The sequence below is a fragment of the Pyxicephalus adspersus genome, chromosome 4, assembly GCF_032062135.1.
Source record: "Pyxicephalus adspersus chromosome 4, UCB_Pads_2.0, whole genome shotgun sequence".
NCBI classification, from domain to species: domain Eukaryota; kingdom Metazoa; phylum Chordata; class Amphibia; order Anura; family Pyxicephalidae; genus Pyxicephalus; species Pyxicephalus adspersus.
In genome coordinates, this window is record NC_092861.1 from 6350140 (window position 1) to 6367580 (window position 17441).

Genomic DNA, 17441 nt, shown 5'->3' on the forward strand with positions numbered 1-17441 from the left:
ACATAGTCTGCATCTTCAAGAAACAGGAGATCTACAATTACAAAATGTAAATCCTATAGTGTCACAATACATTTGCAACAAAAATGAACACTGTCATGATGAAAATGATTTAACACAGTCATTTTGGCCCTTTATAAATCCTTCTATTTGGTCATTCATTAAATGTGCAGTTCCTTTCAGGCCCATCTGTTTACCAAATGCATATGGGTTGAATGCCCTTTTCTACTGGTCTGTTCCTAACAATGACTGTGATTAGATTATAGGCAAGCCAATGTTGGCTACACCAATTGGCTGTGGCCAAAGAACATGGTTGTTGAGTTTCTTATCCAATTGGCACCTCCTCGTACACACAAATCCTATCATACATAGACTGTTATCTATTAGCTGTGTGCCAGTTCTTTATTACATATACAGAATGTTATTGTGTACTGCTGAGCCATGTGCTTGTCATTTGTTCTTGGCTGCCATGTTGAAAGTCACATGATTTGCACACGTGTTAATGGGATCTGTTTGGGACATTTCTGAGATCATTCAGATTTTGCTGTTGTCCTCAAGTTGACCTAATTTTAACCTGCACCTGTTGCAGTCCTGTAGACTTGTATGGAAAAGCAAAACATTCTGGAAATGAGTAAAAGTAAATTGATGCAGGCTCTAAATAAGATGTGTACTTTCTTAGATTGAATTTGTGTTTGCAGTGCCAAGCAGATACAAAGAAATGCAGTTATGTAGTTGGGAAAATATGTAGTAAAGTATTCTATGTATTGCCTCCCTGTAATAACCACCATCAGAAGGAAGTACAACACTCACAATAAGTCCTCAGCCTATCTTCGGCTGCTGTATGGGTAGGAGATGGATAACCTCTTCATTTCAGAGAGTTGAGGACCAGCAGCAATCAACAGGCTTGAAGCAAGCAAACTCTGCAGAGAGGTCCAAGATGCGGTTGTGTTGTGTGGCAAGTAAATCCTGAAGAACCGGTCGGACTGGTAATACAAAACTTTCAGTAGAGTAACGTCCACATCTAGACTATTTATTATTCATATTTTTGCATAGAATTGGAACTTCTAAAGTAGGAGAAGGTCCCCCAGAAGAACCAAGTGTATCAGTAGAAGAAAGCTATATTCAGGAAGTAATAGAGTCCTCTAATAGCATGGAGTGTTTTAGGGGAGAATTCAATAATAGAAGTAGCCGAGGCCTCCAGCAGAGCAGTTAGAGTATTGGGGTGCAGAAAAGCCGTCCTGCCGAGGGGAGCGGCGGTGGGAGGCCAGCAGAGCCCTCTAAAAGCCCAAAGTCTTTTTGCAGAGGGAAGTTGGATAATTTAAATGATAACTCCACCAAACTGCGCCTCATAAAATGGTGATATATGATTGCTGTGGGTGTGCTCTCCACATCTGCACATTTCGTTATTCAATTTGTGGGGTGGTTTAGATTTTAGGCTTTAATCATTCCCATTGTCTTATCAGAATATATAGCCAGAAGCCAGCAATGCTGCTTTTGAGTCCAATATCTCCTCAGCCATACGTCACAGCAATTACGCTGTCATTATAAAAGCATGGCGTGTCAGTAATTGCAGCCTTTGTAGCTTCAAGCTGATGGCTGAGCAGGGTAAGATCATTTTCTTCTATTTTCATCAGAATTCGCTTCTATAGCAGCCAGCATTAACTCAGCTGAATAGCAGTGTTGCTAGGTATCTAGAACTCTGTGTATTCATCCGGGTGAAACCACAGCAAAATCCTGAATAAGAGGACTGCTTTTCATTCCTCCTATTTATTCTTCATTTTCTTGCATCTGTTTTAAAGTGACCCTGTCGGCAAGCCAGTGATTTCAGCAAAAACCTCCCCTTAGGATTATATGTAGACATATGTATTGTGAAGACCTAAGACTTCTGGTGGTGCCACCAGCTTGGATGTGATGTTTGCAGCCCTAGGTGATTTAGACATGTCACTGGGGTGCAACAGTCACCCTTTCTTCTCCCCTTGAAGCTTTTTAATAGGTTAAGGAAGGCAAAGTAAGAGAAAAAGAGCAGATTTTCGATCAGCACAGAAAGTGATTGGATACTCCAATTCATGATATGAATGAAGGAAGAAATCTATGCTAACAATCTGGTCGAGTTTTCTAGCAAGGTCAAAGACATACCTTGAGTGAATAAAACAATTTAGGAGTATTTAGGAGGGCGCCTTACATCATTCCAGTTCTGCAGAATAAATTGCAGGAATATTGTACCCGCAAATACTGCTGATCCAGTAAAACGTGCCTAGGCACTCTTGTTGGTGGGTTAAAAATGGAATGAAAATTGCATGCCTTCAGGGTTTCCAAACAGTTCCTGTTAATGAGTATAGGAATGGTCACTGGAGTTCATTTCAACACTTGTTTAGCTATATATTGACTTCCATATAGTAATCATCGTTAGATCAATATAATTTAATAAGTTACCATAGGACTTGTCATTTCTAGTTATGGATTTATTGAGAGGTGGTCAGGTTCATCTATACTCAGCAAAGTGCACATTACCCACACGAAGACTTGAGGGGTCGTTCGGATACATGATGACCACAAATAGGCAAATGATGACCACATATAGGCAAATGATGACGTGTAGACCTTCACAGATCTGCATGGCCAGGAGAGAAGACACATAATAATACCAATGTGTATTGGGGGCTGTTTGCCTACCATGTTAAGAGAGGCTTTGTCAAGATATTGATTGGCATGTTTTGGTATCATTGTGCCAAAGGAAGCACCATGACTTCTTGAATGTTCTTATCCACAAGAAAACTTATATGATCTGTCAAAATTTTCTAATTGACACAAATATTAGTATCTGCCAACCCCCAATCTTCTTTCAATTGGTTTCCATTAAGGCTGTGGTTGCAGGGCCATTATATTTTATTTTTTTTTTGTTACTAATGAAAGTGTCAAATTTTTCAGGATGTTGTTACGGATGAACTGGGGACATATTTAGGTCTATTTATTGTGACTGGTGGATGGCGCTTATTTACCTTTACTCCAATATCTTCCATTTCAAAACAAATAGGTTTTATAGTAATCTTCATGTTAAATGGCTGAAATTGGATGTGTTTTGCAACACTTTGAGGATATAAAAGCTGCTATTATTTTGGTAAGCTGTGTGTTGGGCACATAAAAGTGCATGCTCTTGCCAGGTGATTGTGGAATACATGATGTGCCTTGCCGTGTACCATTCATTATGTTTCAATGCCTAAGCAGTGCTTTGATGTTCTTGTCATCTGGACATAGGGCACAGTTATGTGAATGCCAACTTTTTTTCACCAGTGTAGCACGAAGCACCGGTTCTTCTTTATTGCCCCATTGGTTCTCCAGTAGCATATATTCACCATTCATTTACTTCCTCTTACTGGAAGAGACGAGAGGAAGCCCTGTGTAGGATACAAGTTGCTCCAGAGCTTTGTTTCTCGACCTTTTACTTAGGGGAACCCTTGAAAAAAAAATTCAGGTCTTCACGGAATCCCTCCTATAATTGCCATATCCACAGCTTACAGTACGTTGGTTTGATAGTCAGTGGGACAAATGTTTCCTACATTGCTCCCCATTGGAAAAAATGTCACCGTAACAGATATCCAAAATTATCATTGTGTCTCTGACCTGAGCCATACAATTTGCTCAATACTCAAGGAACCGCTAACAAGCTCTGGAAGAACCATAAGGTTCCATAGAACCCTGGTTCTAGATTAAGCTTAACACTAGAGATCTTCCTCCATGTAATAGTAACAGGTCAACCATCAGACATGTTTCCCCAAGCCCTTTGTAAGCACTAAGTGGTACTAGCTGGATCCTAAAACTGTGGTGACATATGTGCTACGGCAACAGTCCAACCAACGAGCACCACCATTTGCTTCACCATGTCAGATGACCACATTGGGCATTCTCTTGGCCAAAGGAACCAGCAAAAAAGTAGATTTTGTTGAATGCCAATAACACTGCTGCAAATAAAACCTGACAAGATTTAGCCTTCAGGCAGCTATCAAACAATATGTGGGGTTTAACTGAATGGTAAAAAAATAATTAAAACGTGAAACATCCTTGTGTAAAAGCCCAGTATGATTTTCAATCCAGTATTTCGACATTCTGTGTATTAAAAGATCTGCTTAATCATTGCAGAGATTGCCTTTTGCCGGTATGTTTGTGCCAAGTCTTGAAGGCCATGTGTTGTCTGGGCCTGACCTTTCCTCATTCTTGGCATAAAAAGTGCTTCCCAAAGTTTTCTTGCGTTTCTGGCATGTGTGTACAGAGATGGTTCTTTTAGAATATGACACAGAGATCTATGAGCTCAAGGTGGTTTAGTCTGGTTATAGACAAAGTTTTGAACCCAGATGTTTTTTTTAAGCTGGGTGGGAAGAAATTGTAGGTGGGTGGCAGCTCTTGTATTGAGACCCAACTCTTCAGTAACCACCAAAAAAAAGTGCTGGGTGGTTACTGAAAAGTGCCGGGTGGTACGCCCAGCTAAAAGGGGCTGGTGAGAACACTGGACTAAATCTTTATCGGAAAGAATTAAATGACCTTTATAGTATGTATAGTATGTTGGCTTTTTCTGGGAATGAAGTTGCATCTGGCTTCACAAAGAGAAATGGATTTTTGAAGGGAAGAGGAAAAATATTCATGATTTGGTGAGCCCTGCTGAAACTTTTATAAATAATAATTTAGAAAGTTTCAGAGATCATTAACAGGTGGAAAGGACCTCCGTCTAAACTTCATCAATCTGTTTTGCCTCTCCTTGGGGGAAAGAAACCGTTCGAGAAGAGAAACAAAAAGGCCCATAAACGGGATCCTTATCTTATTCAAGGCCTGACCATGGTCCTTTCAGAAGGGAACAGACCATATACAAAATAGATCAAAAGGGGATCCATACTCAAAAATGGCCAACAGCAAGAAAGCTGCAAAAAAAGGGGGTAAAAGTTTCGACCTATGGTGCAAAATCATATGGTTTTCTGCTGTTGGGTGCACAGCAGACTGCTTGTGTGTACCTCACATTTTTTTGTGTAGTTCCTCACATTTTTATGCAATTTTTTTGTTTAACCCACTGAAATAATGCTGAAAGTCTGCAGTTCAACTACATCTGAGTTGTTCCATTTAAAATTAATTGTGGTAATGTACAGAACCAAAATTAGAAAAAAGTTGTCTCTGTCCAAATATTTTTGGACCTATCTGTACATTGCAGGCCACTAGGAAGAATGTTCTCCTTACAGATAGATATATACAAGATCATTGGTGTCACCTAAACTGGCCTGAGAGGTCCAAATTGCTCAAGAAACCCCTTTCAACTTCTGAGGACCCCTGGTTGAGAAAATCCGCTCCTAAATAAATTAAATCTTGGTTTATAACTTAAATATAAAAAATGAAATTATAAGATTGTCATGTGCCAGCACTTAGTGTATTACATGCCACATGCTACATTACATGCTACAAGAAAAAGTCTAACCCCCAGCATGTTTCAGCACACTAGAACAAAGTTTGAAAATGGAATGTACCTTCAGTTTCAGACATTTACATTGGTCTCTTGAGACAATAGAGCTACTGATAGAAAAAGGGGGTTTCCATAAGCCTACATCATCTCATTCCTTCCAATGTGTCCTTTTCTTGTTGTGTTTAATAGGAAGCATCCTAGTTGCTTCCCAAAGAGATGGAGCTGGGATTGTTATTTGAATACAAACCCAACAGCTAATTGGTTGGGTTTCTAAATAGAAGGATTTCCAGTTCCCATTGATCTACATGGGTGGCCAATGTGGTACTTTTCAATATTTCTGTGAAATCACTTCCATAAATTGGGCTTTGTCTGCCACATGGCATTATCTCCTCACCCAATGGAAACACAATAGTATAATTCGGGACTTCAACCTCTGTGGGGTGGTGTAATTTTCCTTTTAATTACAAGTTGAAGTATTAACCACTTTATGATGCTGTAACTGGTTAAAATCTGACTTTCTTCTGTTTTGTTTTTTTACAGGTTTACGGGAGCTTAAAAGATTAACCGGGATTAGACATCTATGCTAAGGCGCTTCCTTCACGCGGCAGAATGACGGTTGGGAGCCAAAGAAGAGGACCTCGTAATTGTTTCTCCACAAAGGGCTAAAATGGTCAGATTCGGCTTCAGTAGAACCCTGGAGATAGAATGAATGAGCAAAAATCAGACTTGTAGCAGAAAATTGTAAGGCGGACAAGTTGTTGTAGCAAGTATTGCAGTCTTGCGTCCACCATGAGGTTTACAACGGTAGATTACATTATCTTCGCGCTTCTCTTGGTCTTGTCTTCAGCCATCGGGCTCTACTATGCCTTGAGTGGGGGAAAACAGCGCACCACGCAAGAGTTCTTGCTGGCCAACCGTAGTATGGGCTTCTTCCCCGTAGCCTTGTCTCTTTTGGCTACATTTCAGTCAGCAGTGGCTATTCTTGGCGTCCCATCGGAGATGTATCGCTTCGGGACAGAATATTGGTTTCTCGGCTGCTCCTACGTCCTTGGGCTGCTAATTCCTGCATACATCTTCATTCCGGTTTTCTATCGGTTGCGGCTTACCAGCACTTACGAGGTAAGAGGCCAAAAATTCTTGACTTTTAATAGGACCCCTTCATCCCTGTGCATTTTATTGCATGTCAATTCACTTACGAAGATCTGCTATTGCTTTATATAGTGCTAGTTCATGTCATGTGATGGGTTCTCTTTGTTATCCTGGCAATGTTGATGACATGGGCTTGGAAAGGTGTGAATCCAGCCTAGAGGCACCTTTAATGCTTGCAGATTTTTTAGGGTCCCCAAAGAGGACACAGCAGGATGCTCATGGGTTTGCTTGTGTTGCTCCCTCATCAGCTCAATGAGCCAGATGTAGCTCTCTCATCGTTGAGGTAGCTACAGGTGCAAGAAGTTAAGTGTATTACTGAGTTCCTAAATTTCCACCAGGATCACCATGTTCAGGGGACCAACTTACAGGGTAGCTGGGAATTGTTTTCAAAGTGGAAACAAACTCCCATCTGCCTACTTGCCATCCCTGGCCAGTTAGCACCAGCCTGCTAATTGCCTGCAAAAAGTATAATATGGCTTGGCCCCTCTCCCATCTCTCCTTAGTGCCGCTTCTCCCAATGTAAGAGAGCATTGATCGTTTTAGAAATTGGTTTAGTACAACACAAACCATCACATTATGTTTCCAGGTAAAAATGGACCATGATTAAACATGAAAAAATTATTCATTCTTTTGACAGTGCTAAAAAGTTTATTTGCGCTTAACGCGTTTCGCACAGCTAGCTTTTTCATTTTAAGAAGACTATCAACCCAGAAAATTTTTCAAGCTGGGTGGGAAATAATCGTAGGTGGCTGGTAGTGCCTGTATTGTGATCCAACTTATCAGTAACCACCCAAAAACAGGCGGTTGGTTTCTGGAATGTGCTGGGTGGTGTGCCCGACTAAAAGGAGCTGGGAAGACTTCATATTGATTTGAAAACTTTAACAAAAAAAAATATATAATGATGTGTAATATCTCTTTAAAATGTAGGTGGGTGGCAGCCTCTGTATTGTGACCCATCTTTTCAGTAACCACTGCCGGGTGATTATTGAAAAGTGCACCCAGCTAAGAGGGGCTGGAAGAACACTGTATATGATGTACCATCCACTTGTTCAATACCTTCTGCTTCAAAAGGAACCCATAAAATAAAAACAATATATGATCCAAAAAGCAACCATTACTAATCCATTGTTATTATTGCATTCTACATATTGATTTGAAATTGATAGAATTGCATATTTTCACCTAATCAATTGAAATGTATGCATAGCGTTTGGCTAGGTTAGCACTTTGTAACCAATAAATGGTCACAAAGACTTAACTTTTAAGTTTAGGTTTTGCTACAGTTAGTTTGGCATTAGCTTTTGCCTCTGTAGTCAGAACTTTTAGACTTTTCCCTGTTCTTCTGATGGAACCTCCAAACTACTAAGAGCCCCATGGTACAGGCTACATTGCATACAGAGCCAGTCCATCATCCAACCCAATTCCTCTCACCCCAATCCTTGTGCTGTGACTGCCATTCAGGCACGTCCTCACCAATGTATTCTCCTAACAAGTTCTAACGTTCCTGGGTTGGCCATCTCCTGAATTTTTAAATGTAGAGATGGGATAGGACTGCCTTTTAATGGGCACCTAAAAATTGAATGTTAAACAGCCCTGATTTGTTACCATTTCTACTCTAGATTGTAAGCTCTTCAGGGCAGGGTCCTCTCCTCCTCCTATGGTACTGTCTGGATCTGTCTGTCATTTGCAACCCCTATTTAATATACAGCGCTGCGTAATTAGTTAGCGATATATTGCTATATAAATCCTTTTTATTAATAATAATACCCTATGTCTGTGATTTTGTGGAGAATTGGCAACAATGATTCTGATACTATTGATCACCTGCATCGTTTTGCAGCCACTTCAAGTCTACATGCACTCCAGTGATCATTGCACACCATTTTATGAATAGTGACAGCGTGTGGAAAATTTTTTTTTTACCCCCTCTTTAAGGTTATTGGCAAGGCTACCTGACCTCCAATGCCAAATCACATTTTTCTTTTTCACAGTACAAAGGAATTCTAGTATTAAATATTAAATCCAAGGAGCTTTAAGGATTACAAAGACTTAAGTTCATTTTATTGTTTGATATGTAGTCAAAAAGTCTGTAAATTCCACGCATGACTTATATTTAATTATAAAAACTTTTTGCTCAGTCAAGTCAAAGAAAAATGTTGAAGGTCCTGGGACTTGGCTAACATTTGGATAGAACTTAGATTCTATTATCTTATAATGATAAGATATATCATTTTAAAAGAGGTATTGCTTTCTGGGAGTGACCGTCTAGAACAGCTTTTCTCAACCCCTGAGGAGCCCCTGGTATAGATTTAAGGTGTTGGGAGTACCCCACAACATAATGGGGTTTCTGGAACCTCTGCTAAAGGTAATATAAAACTTCCACCTCCCATACATTCTGGAGGAATAAACCATAGGCACGGGCATCAGAATGTCCATCCAGCACCATCAATGTAACCAGCATTGCAGGCACAAATGGCTAAGTAGGTGAGTAAATTACGTATTCTTCTTTAGGAAACTTTAGTAATCCCTTGACTTGGCAGGATCTTTTTAGAAAGGTTTTATTATTTTGAGATCTGTTTCCAAATTATCCTGAAAGTCTGTTCCCCATTCCTACCATCGATGTTCTAACTTTACTGTCTCTCTTTCTCACACAGTACTTGGAGCTACGGTTCAACAAAGCTGTGCGAATCTGCGGAACAATCACCTTCATATTTCAGATGGTAAGGTTTTTTTTTTTTTTTTTTTTGTTTTTTTTTTTTTCCACTGGCATAATTACCTTACACAGTCCCAAGTTCCTGGTTTTCTTTTCCCATACTGCTGATCCGGTATTCTCCCCAGAATTTTTTTTTATTCTGGATGGGAAGAAGCTGTAGGCGGCTGGCAGTCTTGGGTGGTGGTCTCGGTTTCGTGACCCAACAGCCAGGTGGTTTCTAAAATTGCTTGGTTGTGCACCCGGCTAAAAGAGGCTGGGGAGAACACTGCTCTCTCATGTATTTGTAGAATTTAAAAGCTTTACACAAAAAACAGGTTTTTGAGATTAGCACTGAGATTTAATTACCTTTAAAACCTGATAAAAATCCATGAAATCCAGCTCTGCTATATGAAAACAATCAGCAGATCTACGAGATCTTGGCCTGCAATCCTTTGTACAGCCAGCAGGAGACCAGGTGACAGATGATGATTAAACGAATCACAACAAACTTTATTTATATAACAGCAGTATCATATAGCACAAAGCAATAAGTCTCTCTCCAAACAACGTATTCTGTGTATGTTTATTACCCTTGTAACCTCCATGTTTTCTTCTTGAAGGTAATCTATATGGGAGTGGTGTTGTATGCTCCGGCTCTGGCCTTTAATGCAGGTAACAAATTTAAAGAAATAGCTAAGACAATGTAAAGACAAAAACAATGGAGCAGCGACTTTTTTCAGCAGCTGAGTAGAGATCCCAGCCTACTGCCAAGATTCTAATTCCCTGATGATTATACAATTTACTTTCCAGTATGTTTATCCCCTGCAGCATCCCACTGTAGTGCAAGCAGGCAGAGCCCACATGAATGACAACTCTGCTCTGCATTTAGGAGCATTGCAGCATCCTTGTCACCCCATCACAGAAAGCTGCTATAGGTGGGCGTTACTGACCCACCCTGCAAGTATTTGTTGGAATTCAGTATTCTCCCAAGCCCGTTATAGCGGGGCGCATCACCCAGCACTTTTTAGTAGCCACCTGACTCATCAGACTCAGGCTGGGCTTTGTTAGATTGGGTGAGATTTAGCAACCTCCCAGCTCCACTTTGGAGAGTTATACATAATTATACTAAATTTATAATCTACTAAACTTTTGGGGTCTTTCCTTCCAACATTTTGATAACCTGGCTACAGCTGAAAACAAATTCTGGGGAGATGACTGAACTTTGCAGAACTTAGAAAACTTTAGAGCGTACCTAAACTCGGAATTTTCACTTTACATAAAAAACTAGACAGCACTTTTATGTAAGGCAAAAATTCTGTTGTTTGGTTTTTTTTTTTGGTTTTTTTAAGTGCAGCCCCGCCCCCTAATTCTTGATCGCCTAGGCGGTCAAAAATGAATGGGAGCGCAAAGCCTATCGGGATACCTATGTCACGCTAATTCTGCGCATGCCGAGCCTTTTTGCACAAAGAGAAAAATTTGCCGATCTCACGCATGTGCAGTGAGGTTGGCAATTATTTTTTTTTTTTCATCGGTTCGGAGGACGTAAGATGAAGAACCAGGAACAAGAGACATCCTGGGATAGATGCAGGGACGACTCAGGACACCTCCGGTGGGAACGGACTGCACTGCAGGATTAAAGGTGTGTTTTTTGGGGGGGTTTTTTTGCACTTTTGGGTTTAGTTCCTATTTAAGTTCAGATCCTCCTGTAAGTGAGTGCTGCAACTCATATTTTAGTTCATAAGGAATTGAACATATAGGGTTTATAAATATAGGAAGATTCTTTCTTAATTTTATGTTGATTATGATTCTAAACAATTGCTTCAAAAAAAGCTATGAGAACTGAATGTTGTTTTCTATGTTGTTGCAGTTACTGGAATCAGCCTGTGGGGGGTGGTGATGACTATGGGATTAGTCTGCACGCTGTACACTACTCTGGTAAGACTTTCACAAGCTCACTTGCAAGTCCTGCTTGCTGACAAGTCTTGTGTGAGTTTTTTGGTCTAAACTGAATTGTTCCTTTTTATTCCCAGGGAGGTCTGAAGGCCGTTATCTGGACAGACGTCATTCAGACGCTGGTGATGTTTGCTGGGCAGATTGCTGTTATAATTGTTGGTACCTCCAAGGTTGGCGGAATCAAGGAAGTCTGGCAAATTGCAATCGATAACAATAGGATCTCTGGGATCAAGTGAGTGTTTGAAACCCTTTGTGTTCTTCTATCGTTCCAAAAGAAAAGGACAAAGTTCATGTTCAACCCTTCATACAGTACCCATAGACCTGAGATGGTGATTGATTTATCTGACCGTGTTGGCTACATATTGGCTGTCGGACGTCATACGTACCTATAGAGCTCATGTAACAAAACTTGTGTTGTCCAAATCCTGCCATTTTGGGTTTTTGCATATTTCATCATGCAGGACTGATTTATTAATTCCTGACAAGTAAATATGTCATTTTATTGAGTTGGTACTTTTACTCATAGTGCTTTGGGAATTCTTTTTTATGGGTTTAATATGTCATTGTTCAATTATATTATACATGGACCTGTTTATATGACCACAACTTTGTCCTTTAAGATAACAAACTAGAATACATATGTATTCTTGTTTTATATATTTATTTATATCTATCTAATAAATTTATTTATTTTTTTACTATATATTATATAGTTTTTCTTTTACCTGAAAGTGCTATTAGTACAAAAGTACATTGGCCAATATTTAGGTCACACATTAGATGGCGCTGTGTCCCTATTTGAGGTGTGTAACAAACTTGTTGTCTGAGACATTATTACCGTTTGCCACAAACTTTTCTGTGCATCAGGACACTGGACAGCTACTGCTGGCCAGCAATAATGCACAAAAGATCATGTAAATGTAACTGATCTATCATAACCAACTTAAAAGTATCAAATACCTTAACCTATAAAGGGGGGGAAAAGATAAACAGATTAGGCCCATGTGATTTTATTTTCTCTCCACCTATAAATGTAAAAAGTTTTAAACAACACTTCATGCATATGTTTATTCACATAAATTTTATTGTCATTTCTGTTGAATAATGTTTTGAATGTTAACAGTGATGGCCTTGTTTTTTTGCCCTAGGTTTATACTCGAGTCATTCATTTTCTGTGTTTTTGGGTAAAAATAAGTGCCTTTTTTTTTATAGGTGGATCAGTTTTTATTTATGTATATATTGTATATAAAGCCACAGAAAAAAAAAAAAAAAACAACTTAGCAGCCATTGAGTTTTCTTTAATTTCCAAGTGTGATTTGAGCTCTTTTGTCATTACAGCTTTAACCCTGATCCATTCACCCGTCATTCGATCTGGTCCCTGGGCATTGGAGGAATATTCCTGATGCTGTCGTTGTATGGGGTAAACCAAGCTCAAGTGCAGCGCTACCTCAGTTCACGGACCGAGAAGGAGGCCATCATGTGAGTGACGGTGTATAACGTTCACCGTGTTGGATTTCTGCTGTTACAAATGGTTCAATGTTTCAATAAGATACAGCCTGCCTAAAAGAAAGTTCTGTTCATATGTCCAACCTAAAACACCTCTAGAATAAATATTGGTGTCCAACAGGTGTTAACATGTTTGCTGCATTCCTTTGTACTTTTTATATCTGCTTGGAGTTCCGCTTTAAACTTCACCCAGCTAATTGTGAAAAAGGCTAAAAGTAATTAAAAATGTGGTCCTATTTGTCTTACCAGGTCCTGCTATGCTGTATTTCCCTGCCAGCAAGTGGTCCTCGCTCTGGGTTGTCTGACCGGTCTGGTGATGTTTGCCTATGACCAGAAAAACAATATCTTCAGCCCGGAAATCAAAGCCGTCCCAGACCAGGTAACTTCTAGGCTCATAGGGTTCTAATATGGGAAAGGGGTTGATTGCAAGCCACATGTTGGTCATGGCCATGTTATTGGTCGGGGTTATGGTGACGTTCCATGCTTCAACTTCCCAACACACAATTTTATTAAAATCAGTGGCTGCCACTGATTTACTTCTTATTACTATTGATAGAAATGTATTTTGATTAACGTTAATAAGGTCAGGCCTGGATTTTTTGCCTCCTGTACCCACACTGGTTTCCTAATTTCCCCCTCTGTGGTCTTTTCTGTGCTTGGTATAAAGGAGACAACGCTACACCCTTCATACATTTATAACCCCCCACCCCTTCCTGGCCCTTCTGAGGGTTCTGGTCAAAAATACAAATATTGTTCAGTGTTCTCCACGGCCCCTTTTAGCCGGGCGCACCGCCCAGCACGTTTCAGTACCCTCCCGGCTGTATTTTGGTGGTTACTAAACAGTTGGGTCACAATACAGGGGCTACCACTTACCTAAAGCTTCTTCCCACCCGGCAAAAAGAAGTTTCTCAGTTGAGAACTGTAATGTCACTTGCATTAGCTTGGACCATATCGGAAACTTTTTTTTTTTTTTCTCCCTGCAGATGGTGCTGCATTTTGTAATGGACATTCTTCATGATTTCCCCGGCCTCCCGGGTCTGTTTGTGGCCTGTCTGTTCAGTGGTGCTCTCAGGTAGGAGTGTGTTTATATCCCGGGCATTGAGATTTGTATGTTATTTATGTCCAGTCAGGGGCATTTATTGGCAGTCTGTATACTACCAGATTTCTGTTCCTTGGGGGTGGGGCTTAGTCATATGATCTGTTCTTTAGAAGTGATTGGTTGTCTATGTCCCCAGCACCATCTCCTCTGCGTTTAACTCCCTGGCCACAGTTACCATGGAAGATTTCATCAAGCCCAACTTTCCTGGTCTCACAGAGTCCAAAGCCACGCTGTTGTCCAAATGCCTTGGTGAGTATTGTGAAAAAAAGATTTTATATTTTATTTTTAGGTTTATTTTTTCAAATATGAGACTTTAGATTTAATGGTTTACTATGTATATGATATGTTTGTGTATCTAGTGTCAGAAAACATTTTCTTTGTTTGATGTCCCAATGTGGTAACACACACACCTTTTTTTTTTTTTGTTTTTAATATTACATTTTTTGGTCATGTGAACCAAATGGCTTTCCCGCCCATTCCTTTTTTGAAGTGCATATATATATATTAGGGAAAGTTTCTTCTCCTTTAAGTGACACGCGGCTCCCAGTGCATGCGTGGTATGGATTCCGTGCATTTAGTGGTCTGTAGGTCTGAAAAGGTTGGTGACCACTTTTGTAAAGCACTCTCGCCTCTGAGAGGAAGCAGTGTGCTCTCTGCAGAGGTACGTGCCTTTTGATGATTGCAGAGCTATAGATCTGGCTCAGTATGGGATGTTGGACTTCTGCAGAAAGACCACAGGTTCTACAGCAAAAGCAAAGATTTTTTTGCAGCATACTGACGGGACAAGCTGTTCTCTATTTTTAAAAAACACAAACTGGCAGAAAGTCAATGATGGAGTATTGTATAGTGGGTGCCAAGGAATGCATAGAGTTTGGAGTTTAAGTGATGCCCCATATTGGCTAAAATAAAATATGGCCAAAAAAGCTTGCATTAATATTGCTTTCTCTGATTTCACTGTACACGCTTCTCAAAATGTGAAATAAAGGAACAAGTCAGATAGAGCCACCTCATTACCTGGCTGGAGAATGTCCAGTAACATCTCCCCCTCATCCTGACTGGTCCTGCTCTTTTATTCAATGGATTTCAGGTCTTTCCAGCCAGGATCGCTCTACTTCACACACAACCATTACCAAAGGTTTTATTTTATCTCTCTTACTTTGTGCCTCTTGTGTCCTCTCTCTCTCTCTCTCCTTTCTCTCTCTCTGTCTCCTTTCTCTCTCTCTGTCTCCTTCCTCTCTCTCTCCTTCCTCTCTCTCTCCTTCCTCTCTCTCTCCTTTCTCTCTCTCTCTCCTTTCTCTCTCCTTTCTCTCTCTCTCTCTCTCTCCTTTCTCTCTCTCTCTCTCTCTCTCTCTCTCTCTCTCTCTCCCTCCCTCCCTGCTATTATTGTTGTATGAATCAGGTACTTGTGCAATATCGATCCCACCAAATCCATCCTCCGAGGTACTGCCCATCAAGGATCGGGACGGAGGGAAATGCTATTCTTCATAGGCTGACTTTTCTTGCTGCTTCCTATTTTTTGGTTTGCCCCACAAGGTTTAGAGAAACCAGGGAAGGCGAAATTAAAGCAAGTTAAACTTCAACTTTAAACTCCAAACTTTCTGCATATGCTGCAGGTCATGCGGTCTCACCACCGTTGGGTATCACTGGTTTATAATCTAGAATTAAATAGTCTTAACGTATCGGGTGTATTTCATGTGTTGTGTGAACGTACACCATCCATCTCTGCTGCAAAAATTACCCCCAGATAATTTCTGCACCTCTTCATCCCACATATCGGAGGAATACAGCGTATACTTGAAAACTGTGTAGTAAATTCTCATGTCCCGCGCAGGTCCCCCCGCCTACTGCGGACATTTGAACCACTCACAGTTTGAGGTATCCTGACGCCCCTTTGGATTCTGGGTACGCTTTCCAGGTGGCGCATGATGTCACATTCTTATGTTTTTCACCATTCTCATTTTTCGTCAGTGATCCACCATTGTTTTTTTAAACAGCCCCTGTGTATTGGAAACGGCCAACCTTCCAGCCTTCCATTAGGGATGCAATCAATTATCGATCGATCTAGGGACTGTCAAGTGTCCTCATGTGCAGATACAGCTTCGGTAGAACTATAGGTTGGAGGATAAGTTACATGTGATTCAGTCCTGGTTTTAAATCCATCAGGGTTGATGGCAATGGGTTTTCCATTCAAGTGCATGTGGTTGCATTCGATCCAGAAATGCCAAATGCAGCCTCCAATTGGCCCTTTGTTTATCTCAAATAAAGCCAATCAGATTTTGCTGACCTGAGGTTGAGCTGCCATCAAAATACTTGTTACATTTTTATCCATGATATCCATGTCCAATCAGCAACTATAGGCTTACATTGTAGCCACGTTTGCCTAAAAAGTGCCGGTCAGGGTGTGCAAAACCGGCACCACTGTCCGTTATAGTCTTTAGCTTCCTCCACTTTGCAAATGGCATTTAGGATGATTGCCAGTTTATAAGTGTGAGCAACAGTGGGTGTGATGATCTTCATGTGACGATCCCACTGAAAAGTTATAAATGAGGTGAACTGAAAAATTAAATTTTTATATGACGGTGAAAAGTCCATTTGCCCTCATTGCTGGTTGTGTACAGTTCCTTAATCTCTGTTTGGGTTAGCAGTAAGCACCTCCCTTCCCTTATTATTCACCTTTTATCTAAGTACAGCCCCTGAGGATCTTGAATTAATAGATTTAGAAAGCAGGGGTGGGGTTTTAGTTCTGAGGGGGTGGGGCTTTACCCTTTGTGCAAATTAAGGTTCTGTGTACAGTCCAGGCCTGCAATTGTGGAGACTTCACTAGAGGCAGCTCTTTTATTAGCACAATGTGAGGGGAAGTGGGTTTATCTATCACAGATTAAATAAATGGACAAGAATGGGGAAAACCTTGAAAAAGGTGACAACTTTGAAATATGTATACAGTATTTATCAATTAAAGTTCACACTTGCCTGGTTGGCAATACGGGAGGCTGAAAGGTTGGCTGCGTATTAGTGGAATTGGATGCTGCTGCCCTGTAGTAAATTGTCTTGCAAAGATTTCAGCTCTCATTCACCCTTCAGTAGTTTTGCCATCCAAGTCCCTGGTCTAATTATATCCCATTGATTTGCAGCTCTGGGTTATGGCCTCCTGTGTCTGGGAATGGCCTATATCTCCTCCCTGATGGGCTCCGTCCTGCAGGTAAATGCTTTTTATCTCGCTCCTCCTACTGGAAAGGGCTCCTCCCATCTCCTCTTCATGTTGTAGATGTAAGGGTGAACCCACCACTCTGTCATGTAGAAAAGGATCTTGTAGTCATAACGCATTTCTTATCCTAGGGTGACAACGCTGCTCCTCCATACTGTACAGCGAGTCAGCATTGTCTTCCCAGGGCAGTTACTGGCAGAATCACTAGAAAATGATCAGGTGGGAAGCCTGAAAAGGAAAAAATGAATGAAAAAGTCCACCTAGAAGGACTTGAAATCTGTATTAAATTACATTTTTGTTCTTGAGTTTTGATTATGGATGAGTAGCTATTATTTCAGAAAGCCTGGAGGTTACCGAAACCCTATATTGGAATAATGGAATTTATTAAAATCAAAGGCAG

The 17441-nt window shown here is 40.5% G+C and overlaps 1 protein-coding gene across 2 annotated transcripts in view; it reads left to right on the plus strand.

Annotated features, from left to right (window-relative positions):
- SLC5A6 (solute carrier family 5 member 6) overlaps positions 1 to 17441 on the plus strand; it is a 45315-nt gene that overhangs the window by 13742 nt on the left and 14132 nt on the right. For both annotated transcript variants that reach the window (XM_072407273.1, XM_072407274.1), the window contains exons 3-12: positions 5978 to 6556; positions 9241 to 9306; positions 9899 to 9950; positions 11146 to 11213; positions 11309 to 11463; positions 12570 to 12710; positions 12987 to 13116; positions 13721 to 13809; positions 13973 to 14085; positions 16968 to 17035. In XM_072407273.1, coding sequence (XP_072263374.1) covers positions 6227 to 6556; positions 9241 to 9306; positions 9899 to 9950; positions 11146 to 11213; positions 11309 to 11463; positions 12570 to 12710; positions 12987 to 13116; positions 13721 to 13809; positions 13973 to 14085; positions 16968 to 17035 — 1212 coding nt within the window. In that variant the 5' untranslated portion in view covers positions 5978 to 6226. The remainder of the gene's footprint in view (positions 1 to 5977; positions 6557 to 9240; positions 9307 to 9898; positions 9951 to 11145; positions 11214 to 11308; positions 11464 to 12569; positions 12711 to 12986; positions 13117 to 13720; positions 13810 to 13972; positions 14086 to 16967; positions 17036 to 17441) is intronic.